Genomic DNA, 27,382 nt, shown 5'->3' with positions numbered 1-27,382 from the left:
ATAATCAAAATGGGGTTGGATTATACAAATATATAATGTAATTTTTGAGTACATCGAAAGCTGAGATGAAATTCTTGAAAAAAAATATATTTTTTTAGTAATTTATTTTTTATATATAATCAAAATGAGCATGAAGGAATAAACGATTATCCACCATGAAACCTAAGTATTTGAATTCACTTACGAACTCTATTACATCACCTGCAATTTGTGAATCGCAATAAATTAAAACTCAACACCTCCAAAACAAACTTATCAACTGGTTATAAGCTATCACTCATCAACAATCTCAACATAAGATTACAAATTGCAGGTGATGTAATAGAGTTCTTACATCACCTGCAATTTGTAATCTTATGTTGAGATTGTTGATGAGTGATAGCTTATAACCAGTTGATAAGTTTGTTTTGGAGGTGTTGAGTTTTAATTTATTGCGATTCATGTACTTCAAAACATTTCTTAGTTCATTATTTGTTTGATCAGCTAGTGTTTCTATATTATCTCCTGAAATTGATAAAGTTTCGTCTGCAAAAAGATTCATGAAATCACAACCCAAAACAATTCCCTGAGGTACCCCGAAAACGACATCGCGAGATGATGACACTGAATTCTTTATTTTGGTTACCTGTTTGCGTTGTATTGTTATGGAGATTGTTATGGTGTATTGTTATGGAGATATAACCAACAAACTGCGAACGTTAGAAACCAACTTCCCTAAGCATACGATGGTATCGCCATAACACCTGACATTTTCGAAGAAACTTCGAATTCAGGTACATTTCCTTATATCATAAAATTAATGACAGATTGTGAAGTACCATTAGCATTTTTGCTTACAGAAACACGGGATGACGAGGAAGTTGAAGAAGTGGAAACCAACCTTAGAGACAAATCCAGTGATAATGAAGATTACATAATTTTTCTTTAATTATATTTGTTATATACTTTTTTATCAATGATAACTTCTATATATGTATATATGTACATTACTTCATTTCATCCAGTAATAAACAGAAGGAACAAAAAAAATATTATTTTATTCAAAAACTGTCACATTAAATTTTTTTTAAATTGTCAGGTTTCCAATATCCATTTATATAATTGTCTAATTATCATTTAGAGCGACTTCAGGTGGAACCCATAGTAGAAACATCTAACACGCTTGGGTATTTTAAGTTGGCATTTTTTAACATTTTGAAAAATCAGTCATGAGTGTAGGTCACGTCCTAATCGTCAGTAATTCAAATCCAACACTGTTTTGATCTCACTGAACGTTCCCTTTCAGTGTCTGACATGCTAGAATAACTTTTTTTTTACCACTTTTCGCATCCAACCCCCTATTTAATCGTCAGATTCATATCTATCTGTTATCATAAAGACAAAGCAAATATACACTAATAATATCTGACGAACTCGAGTATTTCTACGTAACTGTATTTTTTAAATTTTCTCCACGCTCTTTCCCCCACTAAAATAGAAAACTTGATATAAAACCTACTCTTCACAATGAAATTTTTGGAGGTCATATAATAATTCTCGACAATATATGATTTTTAAAGTTGTGAAGTAGAAAATGAGTTTAAGCTTTATGATTTCATTTGTAGATGGTGCATGTGAGACTGGAAACAATAACACAAGTTGGCGGTAATTTGCCTAAACTTCTTGTACAGTTTTTATAAAATTAGATATTAATTACAACTAGGATTTTTCATATCCAATCTGCTAAAAAAATGTGACAGGAAAACTTTGAATTGTTTTCAAAGATACTTCTATATATGCAAAGGTGATAAATTCCTGTACAACTTTTGTGAAATTAGTTTGTCATATTGAAAACTTTTGTTTTGTTATGCGATATAAATTAGGTTATTTTTGTACAGTTGATCTTACATTTACCTCCTCATAAAACGATTAATTTATACGGCATGACAGTTTTTGAAAAAAATCAATTTCACGAAAGCTCTATACAGGAATTTATCACTCTTGTAAATTCCGGATTTTTTTTGCATGTTCTGTTTCATTTTTTGTACATTTGGTTAGGAAAAATCCCAGTCGTAATTGGTATCGTTATTTATAAAAACCGTACAAGAACTTTTGACAAATTATTCCCCACTTGAGTTTTTGTTTTCACTCATCCAAGATTTCGAAATGTACCACCACAACTGAAGGTATACATTTTCAAGAGGTCTCGAATGACCCCCTTTAATTTCAACATTAGCTTGCAGTCTATGAGGTCTGTTCAAAAAATAGGTGTATGTTCAAATTTCGTGTTGGTACACTCGTCTCGAACACATATTCACAGTTTCAGCTGTTTAAAAATGTTGATTTTGTTGGTGAGAGGCATAAAAGTTAGAAGTATTTTAAGAGTTCGCCGATTTTCTGTTATCGAAAAAAAAATGGATCAAAGAATTTTGATCAAATTTTTTGTAACAAATGGAATTACGTGCTCAGAAACACTTGAAATGTCGACAGTGACTTATGGTAATTGTACTCCGAGTCAGAAAAATATTTATAAGTCGGGAAAATGTGAATGACGATGCTTACCCTGGACGCTCCAGAAAGTGAGGAAAATTGTTATGGAAAATTGCTGAAAAAAGAACGTTGCATGAGCATCGCTCAGGAATTGTTGAATGACGGGTGACGGGTGATGACTGTTTTGATGAGTCATGTCTGACATGAATTTTATATTCTAAGGCACTAATGCTAGTATAACAAAAATAGCCTGAATAATGATGTCATATTGCTGTTCTGTAAAAGTTTAGAATTCTTCTATAAATTCTATCTATAAATTGTGACCAGGAGAACACCCAGATTCACGTTCTGACATAGTTTCATTGTATCTGATATTCCCATATGATTTTTCTTGAGTCTGTTTTTTAAATACATTTTCTCTTTTCATATTATTTATATATAGTTTGAATTCTTTATTATAGATGCTCATACTTCACCGGAGGATATTGTTTTTCAATGGAGTGATAAAGTTAGGACGAAATTCAAAAACTTCTTCATTGCTGATACTGAAAGAGACTTGGACATCATTATGAAGTGGTATATTCAGTAAGTAAAACTTTTATTGTCATAAGTTACTGAAAGTTCCTAACTTAGCCACTAACGGTGGTCTAGCTGAGAACTCAAGAGATTCGATGTAAAAATTGCCCTTTTGTATAATTTATTTCAATTAAAAACATAATTCACAATTAGTGAATGAAAGTAATTTGATTTATGTGAAACGCAACAATTATTAAATACATCATAAAATACTAAAATTGAGTTTTCTACTCTTTCACGTTATATAGTTAACATAGCTAAAGGTGCTAATTCTTTTTGCTTTATTCTTTAGTTAGTTGAGTTAGCAAAATAATCAACTAAAGGGATGTGTGTACAACAGTATATCAAACGAAATAATAAATAATAATTTGAATGTGAAAGTTTCACATTCTGCACTTATAACTGTTCCATCATATCACTTTATACGTTTGGAAATATAATATTACTATCACTATATTTCTATAATTAACAAGGACATTTTTTTAGGTCATTTAGGGAAGAAGCCATGCATTTTGATCATTCTGAAGCAGTTAAATCATATCTTTTCAAACACATCGAGTTTTTCAAACTGTTTTTTGATGAACTTGAGTGTCCTTTCACGGATAATTACTTGGATAATATGGAGGAGTTGTTGACAATGTACTCTGATTTAGAAGCCGAAACCTTGCCAAGCAAGCAAAATGAACCAAATAAACGATCTTATAACAAGTCCATTTCCAAAATTTGTTTCAGAATAATTGAGATATTGAATGCTTATCTAATGTATAGAGAAGATCGATTGTACCACGTTTTGATGAAAATTAAGTTGAACCTTTATTCGGACGAAGCAAAGGATTTATTGAACTTAATTTATGGGTAAGTTTGAATGTTATTTTTACTGATTATGATTGAATGTTGTTCATTGTGAAATGATTTTCAGAAAAATTTTAACCAAAGATCCCACAAATAAATCTGATTTAGCATTTTGTCGTGCATATATTTTGTATCAGAAGTGGAAGAGAATTCGTGAAGAGAAAGAGTGGAAACAAATGGATCAAGTCATGTACAAAATGTATGGCAGGACACCAGATTCCTTATCCACTAATAATACATTGAAACGGATTCTGTTGCCACAGAGTGAATTGGTTTTAGATGTTTTATCACACCTTATTGACTATACATTAATGTCTGATGAATATTTCAAATTTATCAAAACGCAGAATATTCAAGAGGATAGTCTCATAATCTCGGACTTCAATGATATTGATCTTGATGATCGAAGTTCATTGACTGAGGTAAGATAAATTTATACATCTTAACAGACTCTGGTAACTATCTTGATAAATTCAGTGACACCTTATTTCAGTTTTATGAAAAACAATAGTTTTTTTAAATCAAATAATACCATTCTTATATTAAAATGTAAAATATTTGAAGAAATATTTTTAATTTTCAAAAAAATACCTGAATGAAGTTAATAGGTTTTGTAATTGATGTCATATATGAAAACTATTTTAGTAACAGTGTTCTTCTCTATATATAAATAAATTATTTTTTCTTGGCAACAATCACAGGGTGATTACAGGGAGAAAATTTGAACAGACTATTTATAGTAGATCTAACAACACACTGTGTATGGACTAGTTCAAATGTTGAAGTTACTGTAGATGATTTTTAAACATTTTTAATTTTCAAAATATGGGTTTGGAGAGTCCAGTTGTTATTTTTTTTATTATGTTAGTATACGTACCCCTGAAGTATGATAACATTTTCAGCTGTATTGATTGTTTACTTTGTGTGTGACAGCCGTTAAGGTTTGATGTGTTTTTAATATCTTGGCGATTTTTGTTTGTTAAAACAAAAGAATCAAAAAAGTAATTCCAAATGATCTAAAGAATAACAGAGTGTGTGAAATGTTAACAAAGACCGATGGTGTATCTGCTATGAGAAAAACAAGAGTTTACAACTGGTCTAAGTGTTTCCAAGATGTCTGTGAATACTTTGAAGATGAGCGCCTCAAGACACCCCATCACATCAACAACCAATGAAAATGTATAAACATGAAAGAAACGGTTATGAATTATCGCCGAATCACAAACAGAGAAGGTGCTGATGATTTTGGCATAGTGACTGGCTTATACCATGAAATTTTTTCAAATATTTTGGGTATGAAACACGTGGCAGCAAAATTTGTTTCAAATTGTTCAATTTAAAGTAACTTCATGACGTTTTCATTATTACACAATCGTACTGGCCTATCCGTGATACTTGAGGCGATGAGTCACTTGGGCGCTTTCACTTTTCCCACTGTCCCGTTTTTACTCTGGTTTTCTTGCCCAGTGTAGTGCTGCGTTCCTGCTTAATTAGTGGTTTCCATATGTTGCATATGTCCACATTAGTTTGTGTAACATGAATTATATTAAAAACCTAGAAGTGACACAAAAATGGCTGATAAAGATAATGTATAATAAAAGCTACAGATTTCCGTCAGATAAACTCTTCCAACAATCTAAGCTATTTACAATCCATCAACTGTACTTCCTTAATCTTGCATCTTACCATCACCAACACAAGTATGAACTGCCCCAAATAGACCATCGATACAATACTCGAATGAAAAGCCAAACAACCAGAATATCAAAAGTTGGAGCTACAAAAAACCAAAGATTCCTCTCTTATCTATGCCCGATAATTTACAGAAAAATCCCAAATGAAATAAAACACTTGATAGTTGTTCCCTATTTAAAAAGAAGTTGATGGTACGGATTTTAAACCAGCCCCCCGAACTAATTCTCTAAGCTTTTCAAAGAGAAATTTAGAAAACAAGTTTAATACAAATTGGACCCTAACAACACAGACGCAGAACACTTTAAAGTACATTTAACTTGAACTGCTCATGTACTGCTCATATTTGTGAACATCAAACAGAAAACAAGTTTAATACAAATTGGACCCTAACAACACAGACAACTTTAAAGTACATTTAACTTGAACTGCCTTGAATATACTGCTCCTTTTTGAAGGGGCAAGTGGAAGAAGGAGTTATGTTACAAATATGACTTTATGAGATATATCCGCTTTAGTAAAACTTTCTGGCATTTTTTAATTGGAGATAGTTTTATAATTTGATTTGTGTAATAGTAAAGCCTACACTGTGCTTCTTTTTTTTAGGATTTAAAGCTTCTTGCTATTATACCATTTTTTGATAAAAATCTCATTTCATACGTACATAATTTTCCATTCATGGCATGAAGGGACTAGGTGAAATAAAAAAATGTAGAAAGTGTTAAGTACTTTAATAACAACAATAATCCAAAATAACCATACAATCTCTAAGAATCTCAACGAAGTTCTCGTAAATAAAAAATCTTCAAAACTTAAAAAAATATAGGAACACATAAAAAATGATAAAGTTGAAATTAATCATGAGATTTACTTGGCACGCCGTCTTTGTTGCTTTGAGGTGTCGATTTCTTCACCAATGATATTATCATTCTGAGATAAAAGGTAACTGCTCCCAAATATTCTGAATTTTTTCTCAGAAATATTTCCTGTTTTGTTATGGATTCTGGTGAATTCAAATTCTGTAGGAGGCGAATAGTTTTTAGGCGGTTTATTTTTAAAAAAGGAAACTTTTTTAAAGGGCGTATACTCATCGCAGGGTTCTTTGTAGAGGGAGCTGCCGAACTCCTCAATATGTATCCATTTTATACCATCCCTAAATGGAACTTTCTCATTCAACAGGTTTTTCTTTTTATTAACCAATCCCATTTTATTTAGTGAACTATCCACATCACGAAAATATTGCTCCATATCATTAACAACCGACTGTTTTGTGCATGCAGATTTAATTATTCGTCTGTACTGGTCAGGGGTGACTATAGTACTATGTCTTCTGAGAACTTTCTCAATCCGGCCAAAATCTGTGTCGGAGTCTAGATAAGTGTGGCCCACTTCGGGAAATTTATGATCGATAACTTCAAATATACCTTTCGATAATAGCAACTGACGTAAGCAAATCATGTGGAAATTCTTGTTTTGATCAGAGCAGGAGTCCGACCACACTGTCAGTTTTCTTGTTTTCACATTCTCGCAAGTCTGCGCAAAATTCCATAAGCTGCAAAATTCCGCACTACCCCTACTGGCTACATCTTCGGTCCAGGTTTGCATTATCGATTGGTGGCCTTCAGTGGTGATATAGTGGATGCCCAAATTATAAAACCAGATTTGTTGTAAGTAGAAAGCCTTTGAAGTGGTGATTTTCGGCAAAGGCATTGTCTGCTGCAGATCGACCGTTATGTAGCATTCATTTTTCGCCAAAAAAATTTTCTGGCATGTTCTGTTCCTTACAGTATTCAATGTATAATCTATACATGAGTGACATGTTCATATTTGGGGCCCGATATCTTTTATGTGGATTACTGTTACGGGAATAATGTGATTGTTCTGTGGGACATTTATTAATATGCGAGATAATGGCTTGCTCTACAGCCTCACTTATTTTGTGTGGTTTGTTCATATGTCGACCCCGTTTATCTGAGGCTGGAAATGATTGTCCAGTTTTTAGTTTACTCTTGATAATGTCGACTTTTTTACGGCTGATTTGATATAATGCACAGAAGGCCTTTTTACAAACATAAATTTTCTGATTACCCAAAACCAGTGAGTACTTATATGAATGAGACTTATGCTTCACAGCATTTTTACGTTCACGAGCAACTGCCTTAGGAGTAATACATCTAAATAATAAGGCATTTTTTGAGTTTACATCAAGATTATAAAAATCATCCAGTACTGATTTCCGTTTGTCGGCGTTGAATTTGGTACTGCATTTCAGTCTGCATTTTTCAGTGCATAAACAGCCTGAGCAAATGGTTTTAGGAGCTACAATATTCCCTTTACTTGAAATATAACTCTGTCCCTTGTCTCTGCAGTGTTTCGCCGCATGTCTTTTCCACGAATCTGGGTTTTTGGTTCGTATCTTTGAATTTTTTGGTTTTATAGGAAATGTTTTGATTCTTTTTGTACCTCTAGTAGTTATACCCTGTTCACTGTTCCGTATTTCTTTACCATCAATAACAAAAGCAGAATCCATTGTTATATTCATATCATCTTCCGCTTCTGATTCCGTCCGTGTATTTTTACTTTCTGGTTTCAGCCGACTTGGTTGATCGAGATCTTCATCAGAATCACTTCCTGATTCGGATGAGTTTGGTTGGTAGTTGCTACTACTAGACTGGTAGTCATCGTGATCCTCGGAAAAAACTAAAATTGAAAATCATCGATAAGTATACTATAGAACCGATTCTGGTTTATTTTTTAGTTTGAGATATCAAAATGCAATAAACTGATCTAATCTGACGTAGTTACGGCCCTATTTATATCAACTTGATTTCAAATTACTTAATTTAAATAAAGAAAGAGTTTTACATCTTATTTTAGGACACTTCATAAAAAATTATTCACTAATTTTTAATATTCATCCATTTATTCAATCAAAATGAAATATTCGTACAAATAGATAGTGAAATAAAAGATATGTACCCTGTCTTCAGTTGAATGGACTGTTGATGAAAAATTATAAGAGTAAATGTATATTTCAATCGTGACTTCGAACTTTTATAATAATTTATTCAAAAAATATTATTTCAGAAAATAGAAATTCTGAGGATGCTTTTGCAAATGATAAAACCAAACGTAAAAAATTCTTTCATTGATTCAACTGACTGCAAAACCAAACATGTATAAAGTTGACTACGAAATAGTTTATGCACTTACCACCACTTGGTCCCGCTAAGAACTGCATATTATAATCTTGTTTCGTAGACATTGTCTGAAACGAAGCTATATCTTTTTCTTTTCCTGTAAACGTTATCAAAAATCATAATATTATTTTCAATGGTACCATATTATTTTTATATCACGAGGAAGTCGAGAAAAATATGTACAACTCACCATCTCTTGTATCATGTTTTTCATCATTGCATTCCCTGAATGGAGTAAAACCAGATTCCCTATCAACATTATTCTCTTTATCATATGATTCTAGCACTTTTTGCACCATTCTTTGTACCCGAGACATTTCAATATCGATTCGATTGTACTAGTACTTCAGCCAAACGTTACTCAGTGACATGTACGTAACGTACAGACTGGCCACTAGCAGGTAAAAAATTATATTTTTGACGCACATGCGCTTAATACTCCGCACATGGCACTGAAACGTATTATTGCCTAATGGAAGAAGGGGTTATGTGCACATAGCTCCTTCTTTCACAGCGTCCTTGATATTTACTGTAACATAGCCCATTCTACCAGTATCTATCTGCTCAGATATAAGGAATTGAAGCAAATCCTTACAGGGCAAGTTACATATGGTCATAACCCCTTCATTTGTGAACATCAAAAGAGATTTTTAAAAAAAGTGGGCGCCCAACTTTACTTATACTCCCATACTCAATTCACTTTTGTTATATTTTATTATCATTGTATAACTCTTTGATCTAAACTTATAGTGTACATAACACACTTATATATATATACGCACTTTTATTATATTTAATATTATTATTTTTACTTTATTATTACATTTTATAGATCAGACTCATGTTTTAGTAGAATACACATGCACAAGGTTTCAATTTTTATGGGTTTTCTATTTTATTGCTATTATTGTTACTCACTCTGCTGTACATCTAAATATTATGAGCAAATAAATTATTGAATATTACTGGAGTTTTTTCCCAACACCAAATCGTTATTTTTAACACCTCGACACGTGTTTTGATCACCAAGTGATCATCTTCAAGAGGAAGTTTAATCTTCATGTAAATAAACTACTATTAAATTATTATTATTCAATCATGAGGAATATCCTGAATGACACTAATATCATAATATCATAAATTATCACAAGCATTGATATAAAAAAAAGAATTCAAAATATTTTCTGTATTTATTTTATGACACACATTATATTGGAATAAAATTCTATTAAAAAAATATGAGGTGAAAGATATGATCAAAAACGTTTTAAAGTGAATTTAAATATTGATCTAAATATTGATTTGAAATTGCGAAAATTTGTGCTATATCATAACATTCAGAGAAAATGAAATATCTATCTATAATTTATGAAATACTTCGAAATTGAAACTTGAACTTACATAAATAAAAACATTGAATATCATGGAAACAATGAAAAATAGAAGCTCATAGATTATTTTGCTCAAATGTCAAATCAAACTCTGAAAGGTAGGACCTCGTGAATTCTTCACTCACATGACTCTCCTGGAGACTTGAGGGTTCATAGGAGACTACCGCAAGTTATGGGCAAACCTTTCAAACCTACTTTGTTCCATTATTTCTGCTGGCAGTAAAGCAAGTCTATTCGATTAATTTATGAAATTATCTAATTCTCAGGTGACAAATGAAGACGAAGAATTTGAACATGCTTACAACAATTATATAGAGTCCATGTCTAGAATATCGGATAGTTGTGATATCATAGAAAGTCCTGCCATAAAAGAAGAAGACGACTGTTGTTTGGTTGGTGTTGGTACCGTTGACTGTGAACAAGGTGATTCAAAGCTAGTTCATGAAATTTTAGATGATGAAGATGACGATATCGTAGAAATTATATTCTTGGAGAAAAAAGACCAGGTATGTGTTGACAAAGTGATTGTTCAACAAAATATTTTTTATTAAGACTAATAGTTTGATGTGAAACACAACTTACAAGAAAATAAGAAAAAGTGAAACCATCATCTACCATGTTTTGTTTGTACTAACTTGCGGACTTCTAAAGTGAAATAGAGATACTAAAAAAATAATGAGGTGATAGTACAAGAAGAAGAGACCTAAGAATTATTGAAAGGTTCTGCTAGTGTATAATAACAACTTTGTAACAGATATGCTTTCAGTATTTGTTTTAAAATTATACAGTTGGTTCGAAGCCTTCACATATTCAGGAAGATCATTGTAAATTTTTGGACCAATATATTCTGGCCCAGAGTTTGACTTATTTTTGGACACATTACACACATTTCAAATATATAGACTGACGCTAGAGTTGAAATATATTTTTTTTAATATTGTCTACAAGAATATCTTTGGGGAATATTTGCCATGCATCATACATTGCGCTTTTGTGCAATGAGCACATTCTGTGTTGAAGTTGTTCCTCCCCAGAAACAAACACATACCTAATTATAGAGTCTACATTAGCATAATAGATACTTAATAACTGAGCTGCAGTCGATTCCGATTAAATTAAAAGAAATCGGGGAATTGAGTTCAGATATCAGATGTTGACGATGACTATATTCCAATTCAGGAATATATTCAGATAAATACCTAAAAACTTAACACTACTAACATTACTTTTTGAAGATATGTTATTTACATTGAACTGGAGATTTTGATTTTTTTTCTGCTGATTGTGAATACGAATAACCTGTGTTTTATTTGTATCGAAAAATAAATCGTGTCCATTAAAAAACTGGATACTTGATTTAATGCTTCTCAACATTTATTTTCTAAAATTCTAGTATCGAATGCAGATACAATTAATGAAAAATCATCAATATAGGCCGTGTAACTACTGTCTTCAATTATGGAGTACATCCATTTTTAAATTTGAAAGTACTATTATTTTCCGTCATTTGCAATGATACAAATGGATCTCAGTTCTGGTGAAAAGAATTCATCCAACTGAGTGAAACACATCTTATATGAATTGAAGGGGTTATATTTTTAGGAGTGATTAATTTTTGGGAAAGAAAGTTTTTGGCTTTCTACTAATCAAAAAAAAAAATCTTTGCATGATCTACACATCCATGTATAGAGTTACTTATTTTCAAATTGATTACTTCCTTCCTTTCTTTAGAAGATTCTCTCATCCCCTTTTTTTTGTATCAGATGGAGTAGTAGAAAGCCAAAAACTTTCTTTCCCAAAAACACATCTTAAAATACCATAATATACCAATTTTGAAGCTAGTTTTTCATGATTGACAAAGTCAAATGCACAGCTCAAATAACAAATACTGCCGAGCCAATGCACTCGCAAAAATAATAGACACAGTGGCCCAGGCAGTGAAAGATGAACAAGGACAGCCAACCTACAAAAAAAAATCCTGCCCCTTGCCTTGTAGACAGAATGTCATCCTACCTTTGTGCATAATTTATTCAGACTTGTTTTACCATTATCCAAGAGTTTTAAAATATCGAGTCTGGTGTTGAGAGTTTCTGCCCGAGGGGGTCAGTCTTTTGGTCGTGTTGTTTATCTGAAGTCAACTTACTTGGAGAAACATGCCTCGAAAGACAGTATTTTGTTGGAAAAGTTTTTTTTAATAGATTCATTCTCTGCCAGAGATTCCAATTCTACTGATCGTGTTGCCCAATTATTTTCTTCTCTGTCCATTGTCATTTGTGTGCTCAATGTTATGCCATAAACTATCAGTAACTATTTATTAACATCAGTAAACTCGATGAGTATCAAATCAATATATTACTTGATAAGATTTTTTATCAGTTGGTTTTGTTACAGACAAAAAACGTGGAACCTTCTTCATCCTTTCTGGACTCTATTAGTTTATTGCAGAATAGAAGTTCTCCATCTAGAGGATTTACTGTATCAAATGCTACATCCTTTCTGGACTCTATTAGTTTATTGCAGAATAGAACTTCTCCATCTAGAGGATTTACTGTATCAAATGCTACATCTTCAACAGAATCGTATACCAGATCTCATTCCTCTTATAACACATCACCTGTACCAATCTTGAGACCTTCATCTCCTGATGTACTGCCTCCGGAGGAGGTGATTGAACAATTTGAAGAACCTTCTAGTAATGATAAGTTGCCTAGAAAAATGTTATTTTCAAACTCGGATTTTGTAGTTCCTTCTACAAAGCCCCCTCGTACGAGAAAAAGAATCAATAAAGAGTCCATGAAAAAAAAGAGATTTCTTTTCAAAAAGCTGATGAAAAGGAGAAGGCCGCTGATGAGAAAAACTTTGTGCACTGTGAAAAATAATGATAATAGTCACAAACATGACACTGATGCAAATTCACTTGAAAAGACGACTGATGTAAATAAAAAACCATCCTCTTTCCTTCCAAAAAATGTTAGTCACATTGAAACACAGACAGATTTTTCTCAACCAGAAGATATTTACAGAATGTTCAAAGGTCTAGTGACTCCACCGTCTGATGAACATCATGAAGATCACGATATTCATACAACGGAGTCACCTAATGTATATACAGGATTTCTGCCAAGTAGCCCATGTTCCACACGGGAACAAATGACTGATACTGACTTCCTAACCAGCTCTAATAAGTCAGTCAATAGTGATGGCATAACAGAAAAAAGTGATAACAGAAATACTTCCAGCCCAAAATCTGTAGTTGAAGAAAGAGATACAGAAGATGTGCCACATTCACCGCCAGAACAGTACAAAACACAAACTGATGGAGCTTCAGAAATTAAAAGTGCTTCGAATGAAGCTAACTCTGGTGATGTTTCTCGTGTTGAAAACTCCGTCAGTGAAAGCTGTTGCACGGAGGAAAACAAATCGAAACAATTGAATGGCCCCAGTTTGAATTCTCTATCATCTGTAGGATTATGCGCACCTAGTTCCAATAGTTTTTTGTTGGCATCATCCATAAATTCAAATTTGAAACTTTTGTGCACGTCATCAGATATTTCCTGTGATTATTCTCCTTCTTCCAGCACTGTCTCACCAAATTTGAAGCACAAAAATTCCAATGATCCCTACTCATCACTAGCTTCACCTGACATTTCGAGCACCTCTCATGATCATTTTCCAGAGTGTTCAACAAGAAAGGGAGATTCTGAGGAGAACCAAATGGGGTATGGGAGTGTGAATGAAAGTTTTTCTGATAATGAGGATCAAGACTATGTCGTAGAAGAAGACATACAATCTCAAAAAGGAGATTCTGACATAAACGGAGATTGCAGTGATGATATCTTGATTGAACATCATTATTTAGATGCTACCAATGGTGAGGTAGTTATTGGTTTGAACAACCAAGATAATACAGACGAAGAAACTGTTGATAATATTACGAAAAACATTGATTATAGTGAAGCTCATACTAGTTTGTCTAGGAATGAAGCAACTGACTTGAAGATAATTGAAAGTTGTCAGTCAAAACGTCGTAAATACACGGAACCCAACATAAGTTTTCATATTTCCGCTAGTGATCCCTCGGCGGCCGTTAGAACAGATCAGAAAAGAAACTTCGAATACAAAGAAATGCTTGTCTCAAATCATTCGACTTGGAATAAAATTATGAAATCTCACGAAATAGATGACATTTGGAGTGGACCGCTTGAAAAAGTAAATGGTCTCAACAACTGTGAGAACCCTGATAAAACCTTTGATTTGTTTGATAACGAAGAATCACAAACAGAGATATCTTCTGAAGCATTGCTTGGATATCCCAGCCAGCCTTCTGTTACTAGTATTACATCTCCGTCCTATGAAAACCCAGATGATTTCCGAAGCTATATAAATAACTTGAAAGCAAAAAATAATACAGTCGAGATCCCGCACGTAGAAAGCGTTGAAACAAGTAGTTCTGCAAAGAAAAGTTGTGATCACATGGTGAATAAAAAGTCTGTTAGATTCCAATTAGATAATAACGACTTGCGCCCCAGTAATACTCCCGCTTTGAGAAGTAATACAGTTAAAAAGAAACGGATTACTTTCGCAGAAGACATCATTGATATCCCTGTTATCCATTCACCTCTTGAAATTTCTAGATCAAAACTCCAGAGTTCCTTAAAAAATCCCATTGATCCAGAAAACAATCGATACATTGTCCCTAAAAGGAATACCAGGCCGCGAATTCCACGTCGTATGATGAACTTGAAGTCGTTAGCCAGGTTCAATGTAAAACCAAATGATCCTTGCCTCCAGGGCGTGCCTTGCGTCATAGTGGAGAGGCTGAGTAAGACAGAAATCGATGAGTGGAAGAATGTGAGCACAATTTCACGAAAAGTGCGTTTGCAAAAGTCACAATCTCAGAACAGCTTCATGTCTTATGTCAGAATAGACTATGACAAATCTACCAGCAAACTGAACGAAAATGACGTTGTATATTTCAACCAACCGGAGGGTTCTAACCCGGCGGCGCCGAGGCAGTGGAGGCGCAATAAGTTCCAATTGAAAGACGACACTCCTCAAGAAGGTACGGTAACATCCAGAACTTTTAATGATTTTTCTGATAGTGACTACAATAGTACTCCTGTACAGTGTACGAATGCTTGTTGTAGCAGTCTTACGACTGAGTTGACCCAGCTCAATGTTACTAAAACTCGCTACGAAAGCATTTTAAATTTGAGTTGCGAACCCAACTTTTCCATTTCTAAATGTCAAAACTGTCCCAGTCTTAATCCTTTCTCCTCAAAACCTGCTAGAAGAAAGAAGAGGAAATTGTCCCAAGAAACTAAAGAAGTAGAATCCAGCAAGTCGAACTATTTTTATGTAGCTAGTATTATCAAATCTCCGGATAGGTGTTCTACAAGTTTAGATTTGAATATAATTTCCAGTATTGTAGAAAGCTTTGATGCTAAATGTGATAATTCAGTAGATGATTTTTGCCTAAATCCTATAACTCTTGATAAAAGTAATGATATATCTTCAAATGAACAACAAACAGTTGACAGTTTAAATGTAAATGCTCTTGACTTTGATTGTAACATAAATACTTCATTGAATCAGCAACCTGCAGCAGTTCCAGAACTTGAAGATTTCGAGAAAACTCTGAAGAGTGAAGAACTGGCCAAGCCATTGACGATACCATCGGATTTACACAATTTGAATCTCAATAGATTTTCCCCTAGTCCCATCAATTGCTTCAGTCCTTGTTCCGATTCTCCTGGCCATATCTTCCTGTCACACTCGCCTGCATTAAACGAAAACCATTTTTTAGGAGGTGAACCTAATGATTGTTCCCAGATGGGTAATAATTATGGCATCCAACCGGATAGTTTTTTCAGCCAGGAGAACTGTTTTGAATCTTTCAGGAACAGTTCACCGGATTCTCCTGAAACTGAAAATAAACCTGATGCTAGCGAACATCAACTACCTGAAGATAAAAAAGACTATGAAGGAGAATTGAAGTCAGAAAATAAGACTGAAGATTATAAACAAATTTTGGCCAAACTGGATATTAATTCTTTGGATGAAGAACCAGAAACAAGATTGCCATTAAAAAAAAGAAAGCTGTCAGTGCCCAATTCTAAAGAAGAAGACAACGAGGACGACTTGATAGGGCCAGATTTAGTAGAAGAGATTTTGAAAAGGGCAAGGGCTGAAGGTACAGAAAAGGACGATATTAGCTACCCCGCCAAGCCTGCCATAAGCATAGCTGAAATACAAGAGAAGTTGGTAGAACCACAACCAAGAACCTTTAAGACACCTGCTGAGAAGAAGGAAATGCCCCCTCCTTATGCTGCATCGAAGCCTTCTTTGCCTTTTTTAGAACACCCGAAAATTGTTACTGAACAGTACAACAATCACACTTACAACAATCCGACGATTAACTACCACATGAATAATGTACCATATCCGTTCTTTCCCTGTGGCAGTTTGCCATATTTTTCCCCCATCCTATTGCCGCTCAATAGCACTACAACTTTCGATATGAATTTAGTTCCTCCACAACAGCAGCAACATCAACCACAAATGACTATGCAAGAACCAGTTAATCGACCAAGAAAAGAGAAGAAAAGCAAGAAAAAGAAGAAAGACTAATTTAATGTCATGTCATAAATGCTTTTTATTTTCTTTCAAGTATTCCAAGTTTCTAGTATGTTCCAAATGGCTGTGATTTTTTTTTAAGTAACTTTTAAATTGATATAGAAATCTGGAAAAATTTTGTAATTTCTTAATATCACTTATTTTATTGACTTCATGAAAAGAAGACTGATGAAAGACAAAGAAGAAAGAAGAAGAAGAAAGAAGAAGAAGAAATAAGAAGAAAGAAGAAGAAGAAGAAAGAAAAGTATATTGGATACAGCACCAGCTAAAATTCCTGATGAGTAAAATGTTGCATTTATTTTTTTCATAAATGTTTACATGATGATGTTACTTGTTAGTATAGAGAAATACATAGTTTGGATATTTTTCTATGTATTAACTTTTTATGTGAATCTAGCTACGTGGAAGACATCACTAATCAAATCTTCTATTTTTCTCCGAAGTAGCTTTACTTATTTTTTTTTCAACTGATACTCATTTGAGATTTGTTTTCTATTTGTTTCCTATTTGTTTTCCCAATTTTGCAAGATTTTGAAAATAATCAATATTTCTGTGTTTAAGGTCACAAATCAGGTGATCTTCCTTATAACGAGAAGAAAAATGGCAAGCGGAAAAGAGGTGAGTAATTTTCCTTTAAAAATCTTGAAAGTACTCATAGATCAAAGAATCATTACACATGTGTCAATACTTGACGCGCACATATAGTTTTATATAACATCGTTTCTTTCTACAAATGAAAAACTAATACAAAAAAGTTAACGTTGGCTTTTAATCAAAGAGAGCTCCTATTTGGATGGAAGCTTACAATCAGTAAAAAGAAGAGATTGTCATACAAACGTGAGTAAGCGGCAATTTCTTATATTTTGGGGCCACTATTACTTTCCTGTGATAGTTTAATGGTGTTTATTATAAAGTTCATATAGTTTGAAGTTAAAATGAATAGTTATTTCACAATTAATAAATTGGGCATTTCACATTTCATACTAGGTAAATTTTATACCGTTATTATAAATTTTGAACCTCAAATTGAGAATGGCTCGGTCTAAAGTTTTACATACTGGAATATAATTAAGTACTAATGAATGTTGTGAAATGGGGTTTAGGTTTAGAGAATTTCATAATTGAAAACAATTTTTCATTAAATGATAGTAATCTCGTCATTTCGTTTTCATTACTGGTATTGTGGAAAAACAATTCATGGCGCATCACGATAATGTATCTGCTCACTCGTCATTGATTGTTCATAATTTTTTTGACAAAAACAACACCGTTATTATGCCACAGCCACCGTATTCACCAGATTTGGTCCCCTGCAACTTTTTCCTGTTCCTAAGACTGAAGAGACCCATTGCGACTGCGACGATTGAGGGGATAAAATCGCTGATGTTAATTGAGCTGTTTACAGTGCCACGGTGTTATTAAAACTGATTAACATGTCTTGAACATGGTTCAGGTCAAGGTTTCATTCGCTCCCCGCGCGCCGGTAGTTTGTTGAATATGTGAAGACGCTTTCGCTTGGTAACAGAATTATGTACAGGGCGTCTCTATCAGGAAGGTGTATATGCGACAATAAGGCTTTCACAGATCTAACGATATCTCGGGTGCTGCTGTTTTGTTTCTCAATTCAATTCGTCATTTACCTTTTTGACACAAAAAATGTGTCAGTTTCGTCAATACACAAATAGACAAAAAAAAATCATCCATGCAAATTATGCAATGAGTACAATACTCATAAATATAAAATCACACTAGATACATTTGTATAGTCTACACAGTCAATTTGAATGGCATAAAAACTAAATTAGTTACCGAACGTCGGCAGTTTCTTTGTATGACATGGGCGGCGTGGTATTCATACGAGGTATAATCATTATTTTGATGTGGAAGGTTTTATATAGTATTAACTAATAAATTTATCAGACCCGGTACATTAGTCTCTCATTTGGCTGTTTGGATTGACATCGTATATACTATACACATATGTGCATATATACATACACAAGTACATCACTTCAATGAAATTAATAAAAACGCTTTTGTCGAATTACCACTAGTTGATTTTATTTATACGACCAGTTTCGGGTTTGACCCCACTATATCAGGAGTTTTCAGGTAAGATGTAAGGACAAGTAGTTTGGCGAACCAGGATGCCAACTTTAAAATTCACCACTGAAAATTCTAGGGGTTATTAAACTTATAAATTCAAGAGAGGAGACATACATAAATCGAGTTGCTCATTTAGGGGTATATTATATTTCTGGTTTTCAATTGATTTGTTAATTTCCATGGCTTCCAACAAATTCATTTTCTTCCCTTTATTACAGGTTTGTTCTGGTTCTACGAAATTCAGGTTCTAGGACGTCAGGATCATACGCAGTTGATATAGAGCGTTCTGGTTTATCGAGGATAAGTTCGGATAGATGAATCCTCTGTTCTGGTTTCGACTGCGAAATGATCCTAAACTCTTGAAACCGTCCCGAATCGTTCTTGCTCTCGAGGCTGAACTGTTGAGAACTGTTCCAGTTGCTCATGCGCATTCATGTGGAAATTAGTTTGGGGTTATTTTCTAAAATGTTTTTTTATCTATTTGATTTAAATAATTGATAATTGAGGTTAGATAACATTTGAACTGACTACAAGGATACGCTACATACAAAATGAACATGATCAACAGTATTTTCTTGTCTTCATTTATTCATATATTCGATAGGTGGCACAGTGATCTCAAAATGCGTTCTGGTTTAACCATGTATCTGACACTATTTCGGACTGTTTGAGATTTTTTATGCATACGCATCATGTCTTGCGCAATTTCCAAACAGCTTCGGATGTTAAAACCAGAAAAAACCTTACATATGTGTAGGATTTTGAGGTTATATTTATTTATCTTGTGTTTTGATTCTTGAAAATGTTCATATATTGTAGATTTTTTGTCCAAACAGACGTGTTCACACAGCCTTTTGAAGATAACCTCAAAATCCTACACATATGTAATAAAGGAAAGAAAATGAATTTGTTGAAAGCCATGGAAATTAACAAATCAAATTAAAACCAGAAATATATACTCCTGTATGAGCAACTCGATTTATGTATGTCTCCTCTCTTGAATTTATAAGTTTAACAACCCCTAGAATTTTCAATGGGGAATTTTAAAGTTGTCATCCTGGTTCCCCCAAGCACCTGTCCTTACATCTTATCTGAAAACTCCTGATATAACCGGTGTATATAACTTGGTGTATACTGATCACATCGATCAGTATACACCAAGACACAGTAGAATAAAAATTTATTGTGATATGGAGCTACTAAAACACATGGCATTAAAACGGACAAGACTATTAAACAACTGTCTTTTTCCATCAGTGCCAAGCATTAAAAAAAGAGTTCTCTGTAAAATGAGTCAGAATGTCCGATAATTATTTATTTATAGTTGATACTATAACAGTACTTCTTGAATTACTGAAAAAAAAATATCAACAGCTATATTTTTAGATTTTAATTTTATGGGTTTGAACACACTAGTCCCATTGATTTTCTCAAAGAATTATTTCTTCATTCATAATTATACTCGGTACTTTCAGGAAATTGATATTGTTCAGTGAACTGTTTTGTTGTTTTTGTTCACTATCCTCTTGTTTTTTTCTAAACTAATAACTGTAAATATTTCAGTTAAAAGTTGTTTCCATGGTGTTGGATCCCAAAATTTCAATATAATTTTAATAAATGTTTTATTTTTTTCAGGTGATCCTGCTCGTGCTACTCAGAAAAAACCCGGAAAGAGAGGTGAGTAATACGTTTTTTTATTATTTAAAAATATTCTTGATGTAGAGCTAATGTAATATCAATGTATTTCGATTTACTGATTGAACATCGTTCTGAAATTTGGTAATATTCCAGATTCAATAATTTTAAAATCTGTTTTAAATTTGTCAGAGCGATGTTTAAAAATATATTTCTTAATGCCAAGCTATCCTGAAAACAAATGAATTAGATTATTATTTTCAAACAAACCTTTCATTCTGCCTATATTCTACAAAATAGCTTTACCTCTCTGTAATAAATAATAAGTTACTGCTGAAAAATAAATTGGTAAACTTGGAAAAAAAGTACAATCAATTCCATAAATACAACTACTCGTTTTACCACTTACTAGTAAGTAATAATGAGCTCCTTGTTTTTAAACTCATGGTTTAGACAGCTAGTGGCAACCAAAGACAGTTTCAAAATATATTTGGATATAATGAAAACATGATAGAAGTGACCGATGAAAATCCATTATAATGTGAGATCTCCACTTGAAAGTACATACACAAAACCGCGACACGTGTGGCAAAGAATTGGATTTTGCCTACTGAACAAATGATGATTTGAGTATATTCATTTAATAGCTTGGGAGTATACAAGTTGGTTCTTGTCCAAAATTTTATATAGGACAAACCGGAAGATATTTTTGCAAAAGAATAAAAGATCATAGAAGTAGTTTTTTCGAATGGAAAGACCACTTCAACATTTGGGAATCATCTTTTGGCAGAGGGGCACAAGTTCAATCATTAGGAACAGAAAGGTTCAAAACTCAATCTTTTGGAATGTTCAGAAATCTATTAATGTAAAAATTCGGGATTATTGTTCACTGATCGGATATATTTGAATTGTTCCCCTTTATTTAGTTTCCAACGAGAAAATTAGTAATTAGGACAGATCTTAAAAGTAGGTAAAATAATAGCTAAGGTAAAAATTGTTTTTCATTTTTCTCCAGTCTTACGAGTTGTTCCTAGGTAGGTAAATAGTTGAGGTAATTAATTTATCATGTAGAAATTTTACAGGTTACAAATTACTTTAAAAGCACGACACAGAATTTGTTAAAACAGTATTCTAACGCCCGAGGATGCTGTCGTATAACGGAACACGTGTCACGGTTTTGTAAACTCTCAAGTGGAAATCTCACTTTAAAGTGTGTTTTTTGAATACGTTGGATATAGTAGTAGTAGTAGTACCAGTACTAGTACTACTGCATTCGATTATTGTATATTTGATGAAAAATTGATCACCTTCTTTCGGAGATTTAAAAATAATTTTTTACAGTATATATTTCACAAAAAAATTGTTTACACGCATTTTGTGAAATCTGATATTCCAACTGACTAAGCAGTTTAATGAGTGTATTACTACCTACCAAATATTTGAATTGGCGCAACTTTATTTTTATTATCCATTTTAAAACCAAGTCTTCTGATACGGTCCATTTCCTTTTTGTTTTTGCAGAGACATTAACGTCTTAATTTTTCTAGGAATTATAATCTACACAGACATAAAAACCTAAGGAAGAGTTACTTTTAGTATTGTAAAAATAGAATGGGGAATGTTCCTCAATTTGGGTTATTACAGCAAATGCAAGTTTGAACAAAATAAAGTTGAGTTTAATTCATGAGTTTTTCAAATTCACTTCGAAAAGTATTCAAATTGATGTTTCAAATGTTGGGTTTTAATTTTCAAAGGGATTTGTTTCTAATTCACATATTGGCAACAGCGCCTATATCAAGTTGAAATAATTTATACGTACCTAGATATTCTACTTTTAAAAAAGGAAAATTATCTTTGTAAATCAACAATTGAGGCAAAATATAAATTATAGTTCTATACCATCTCTACCAGCCACATAAACAACAGTTGTTTTGTTATTTATTTATATAGAGAAAGATAGTTTAGGTGCAGAAAATGTCATATGTCTCGGAACATAAGTAAACAGAACAGCACGCCTCTAAAATATGTCATCTTTGTTTGTCTCATACAGGTAACAGATTCATTGTCCTTTATTAGCTATAACCGATGTTGCCAAATGGTGAAATAGAAACGAATCCCTTTAAATGTTGAATGCATTATTTCATTCCTCTTTTTTAAGTATTTAAATCATTTTTTAAAGAAAAAGGTTGAAATGATGAGTTTAAAATGCGTTGTTTTAGAGCTCTTTTATGAAAACTACTTGATTTTCGTCAGGAGGAACATTCCCCATTATGAATTGTGACAATTGTTTAATGTATGTTTTTTAGACAGTTGAAACCCAATGACTCATTTAATCCCATGCTGAAATAAAACCAGTTGTAGTGGTTTTATTTCAGCAAAATTATGACGAGTTTTGCAGTTGTTTTTTATCTTGAGCTCATAACCCCAAATTTGAATTTTTATTTGAGAAGACCATTGCAAAATTCTGGAATAACAAAGAAAATTCTCTTTTGTATTGAGAACATAACAAGGTATCTCGTTTTTCTTTTAGGAATGTCATTTCCTTTGCCATTTTGATGATAGTAGCCAGATTGATGATAGTAGATTAGATCGCTGATGACATATACCTGAGCAACTCTTTGATTTGAAATTGTACAGTTTTGTAGCCAGATTCTTTATTGCACTCAGAAAATTATTGAACAATTCTATGGTCCTGAACCTGTGGCATATTTTAGATAGCACTAATGTATGTGTTGGCACTTTCAATTGTAGATAATTTCTAATGTAACTTGAGATACCGTTGAGACTAAGTATGTACCATACGTGAAACTTATTTATTAAGAGTTTTTCGACAAAAAGTTATTCCTGATAAAGTTTGTGTATCCCTTGAAACTGAACATGCACCAACAAAATACAGTAAAACACACGTAATATACGAGGAGCCTGCAAATATTTGATTTTGAGACAGGAGTAAAGTAATCTTCTTTTGAAAAATCTCGGAAAATGTTATTTAGAAAAGTTGTTCAGCATTAAAAAATACATCTAGATTTGAAGTAATGGCCATCTAAGTGAAGTTTTATTTTTTACCCATTTTTTTCAAACGGGGACTATGAAAAAAAAAATTGCTAAAACGATAAATAGACAGCATCCTGTATACGACGGTTTATTTTAAAAGCCTGCAATATTACAAATTACACAACTATGGTGTTAACCACTGTCCATTTTTTTTTTGAAGAGTCAAATAATTTTCAAAGTTTTTGGTGTAAAGTTTTCTTGTCCAAAATAATTCTCCAAAATAATCTCCAGAAAATCAATGAGTTTGTTCCAAAATACCTATTTTATTTTGATGTTTTGTGATGTGATATTAATGAATATCAAGTTCTTGTTACAGTACAGTATAATTTTGAGTAATTTTCGGTGTTAGCAAAAAATAAAAATAACTTTGCACCAAAAACTTTGAAATTCATTTTCTTCTTGAAAAAAATTGACCGTGGTTAACACCATAGTTATGAAATTTGTAATATTGCAGGCTTTTAAAATAAACCGTCGTATACAGGATGCTGTCTATTTATCGTTTTAGCAATTTTTTTTTTCATAGTCCCCGTTTGAAAAAAATGGGTAAAAAATAAAACTTCACTTAGATGGCCATTACTTCAAATCTAGATGTATTTTTTAATGCTGAACAACTTTTCTAAATAACATTTTCCGAGATTTTTCAAAATAAGAGTACACGTGTGTCTTACTATATTTTGTTGGTGCATGTTTAGTTTAAGGGGATGCACAAACTTTTATCAAGAATAACTTTATGTCGAAAAACCCTTAATGAATAAGTTTCCCATATAGTGCATACTTTGGGGATGACACTGTATATCGATACTTCTTTTGAAATCTGGAGTTAATATTACAAAGACTTCATTGATTTGAATAATTCATTTATTAAAATCAATTGGAAAAACTGTTTGACTTTTCCGCATCTCTGGTTGGTGGTCGTGACGATTTCCTCAGGCCCTCCCTCACTGGTTTTTAATTTGACCGCTATTTTACCTTATTTGACCGCTAACAAATTCAATCATGATCGGATAACAATATATCGAGTCCCTGAGGTTCTCTTAACTCCCTATGATTTTCCCAAGTAAACGACAACCATCATAAAGACTTCCGAGACCCTCTTTATCTGTGTTGTTCTACTCTCCTTACAAGTTAGAGGAGTCAGAGTACTCCTCCTTCGGTTTATATTTGTGGCCCATTTCCTAGGACTAAGGGTGAATGTCATAATTAAACAGAATACCTATATGTGTATTTCAAGCTATTTGACTTTCATCAATACAATGTAACCAAGCATCATGAAAGTCAACTAATAAATAAATAATGGAATAGAAACGGTTGGAATAAGGAAATGACTAATATTGGATTGTTATTGGAAATAGTAGTTAAGTGTTACGGGATGTTAGGCAAAATAAGCTGATTGACCTTTGATTGGGTTTTTGAGGTTATATCATCATTTCTGACAGGATGAAGTTAAATACATATTCAACGACCCCACAAGCATATGGTAAACATGATTTAATTTCCCGCTCCATTTTTTGTGTGGTTGTGTTTTGAAATGAAACTCGCTCCACAGCTGGGAAGATGAACTGAATTTTAAAAAAATCAAACTTTTGAATTAATACTATTTTTAGGAAGGCCCCGGAATACAACAGAGAAAACGTAATCATGAGGAAGACATCCAGAGTGGGAAAACGACTGAAAAAGGATTATGAAGCCTTGATTAAGGGTGAAAATCTTCCAAGACACCAATTGAAATATTTCGGAATATATCGTCAAGGCAAATAAAGAGATGTTTTTGAGTGAATTCAGGTGCAAATAATATTAAAATGAAGACTAAACCAGCAGGCGATTTTGTTTTTTAGATATAGGTACTCACCTCTCAGCTGTAAAGCGATTTATCTGTGATTATAAAAAAATAAGTTCATTTAAATTTATAGTAAATCATAGTTTGCCATGTACAAAAAGCATATATAATTATTTTATTTCATATAATTTGAAGTGTATAGTACAAATTGTAATATTTATTTTTTCTGTAAATTCAACGCTCAATAGTAGTTGTATTATTTTTTAGAACATTAAAATATTGACTACCGATTTCCATTATTCAATTCCTAATATTTTATTGTAGTTTCAAATGTAACTTACTATTTATTTCTACCGAAGGGTAGTTTGTTGTAAATTTGTTTTATATCAAATAAAATTTGTGAGTTAGTTTCATAATGGCATTTATTCTAATTTAACCTATCATTAGGTAATTTATCTGAACGCTTTTGATGTTTCTGCTTGTTCATGTTTGCTTTTGAAGTGGTTTGATTTTTATCTGATAGATGTATTTTCGCTTGGTGTCTTTTTTTTAACTTGTCACAAACTAGTATATTACAGTTGGTTGGGGAGCGAGGTTTAATGATGTTAGAGTTTTCCAGCAGCTCTTGTATTGGAAAATTAAGAAATGAAACCATAAGTGTTTTTGGTTTCTTCAATCTAAAAAACCACGGGGAGTAGAGAAGAATCATTTTTGAAGAAAACATTTGTTTTTTAAATTTTTATTATTGTAGCCATTGGAAAAGATCAGTTTTCACAAGTCATTTATAAAAAAATAAATAAATTTATCTCAAGATTGATTGTAAGATGGGTATTGTTAAATTCCAAAACAGTTATTGGTTTTTGATTGATTTCTTATTTCGAAAGCTGACACTAAATTTCAGTGCCTACAATTAAAATGTTGCTATCATTCACTGTCATTATTTTTCAGGTTTGAAAGTCGTCGATTATTGAAATTTCTTCATGACGTTTCGCTGGTGCGAGTGGCTAGCTTCTTCAGAGGTTTATCCATCCTGAGTTATCTCTGACTAGATATTAAAGTTACTTAAAGCTAGCCACTCGCGCCAGCGAAACGTCAGGAAAAAATTCCAAAAATCGACGGTCTTCAAAAACCCGGAAAATAGTGATTCTGAAAACCTCGGCCAGAAAACTTAACCAATGTGTTCGTAATCATTGATGAAATTAAAAATTTTCGAGATGGAATGCCCATGTTATTGCTTAAAAAATTATTTGAGACTAAAAACGATCTACTTATGACGGAATCAATTGACACTTATGAAAATCGGAAATGTATTTACCATAACACATGTTTCGCTATACAGTAAATTTTTCAAGTGTGACTAAAACTACTTGCTCATTAAATATAAATATATACCATTCTGTGAAATTTTAATATATTCTATTGGTTCATTCAATAAATTAGTAATTGTGTAACAAGAATTTTTTATCATTCGTGATTAAAATACAAAGTCAAGTCATACGTTTTATTGTAACTATATTATGCTTATAATTTTAACTAGATTGTTAACTATTTTTCACTGACACAAGTGGTTGGCATCTTTTGAATATGTCACTTTTCATATCGGAGAAGAGTTAAATTTTTTCAAAATGAGCCACAGTGATTAATTTCGAAAAACAACAAATACAAGGATATTCAACTCCGATAGTTTCACTCAATTTATACTGAAGTATTCAAATCGAAACACTGTATAGGGTTCTCGTAAATGGCTGTAATTTCTGTATTCGAAGAAATATAGTTTTTCTACAGAATGTGCTCATAATTTTTTTTGGGCAGGATGTCTTTCAACTTTGAGGTGTTGACTACTGATCTGCATTTTTGTTGGAATTTTTTTTTATATTGAAATTTTCGATTATTCCTGAAAGTTTCAGTACTTTGGTGAGCATCAAATAAATAATGTTTTCTTCTATGACAGCCTTGTAATCACCTCAATGGAAGCAATACTTGATTTTCTCTCG

General features: G+C 32.6%; 1 protein-coding gene across 6 annotated transcripts in view; it reads left to right on the top strand.

Annotated features, from left to right (window-relative positions):
* LOC111503591 (uncharacterized) overlaps window positions 1-27,382 on the top strand; it is a 38,110-nt gene that overhangs the window by 7,117 nt on the left and 3,611 nt on the right. For 4 of the 6 annotated variants that reach the window (XM_074178353.1, XM_023157940.2, XM_023157938.2 and 1 more), the window contains exons 3-9: window positions 2,931-3,054; window positions 3,532-3,900; window positions 3,965-4,319; window positions 10,447-10,686; window positions 12,572-17,434; window positions 20,558-20,599; window positions 25,216-25,804. In XM_074178353.1, the coding sequence (XP_074034454.1) occupies window positions 2,931-3,054; window positions 3,532-3,900; window positions 3,965-4,319; window positions 10,447-10,686; window positions 12,572-16,810 (5,327 nt within the window). In that variant the 3' untranslated portion in view covers window positions 16,811-17,434; window positions 20,558-20,599; window positions 25,216-25,804. Of the gene's footprint in view, window positions 1-2,930; window positions 3,055-3,531; window positions 3,901-3,964; window positions 4,320-10,446; window positions 10,687-12,571; window positions 17,435-20,557; window positions 20,600-25,215; window positions 25,805-27,382 lie in introns of those variants that run through there. The other 2 variants (XM_023157943.2, XM_074178354.1) reach the window with 2 other exon arrangements.

Source organism: Leptinotarsa decemlineata, unplaced genomic scaffold (assembly GCF_025532065.1).
Source record: "Leptinotarsa decemlineata unplaced genomic scaffold, Ldec_3_MD MMD2_tig00003736_RagTag_RagTag, whole genome shotgun sequence".
NCBI classification, from domain to species: Eukaryota; Metazoa; Arthropoda; class Insecta; order Coleoptera; family Chrysomelidae; genus Leptinotarsa; species Leptinotarsa decemlineata.
This window is presented reverse-complemented; position numbering and strand designations above follow the sequence as displayed.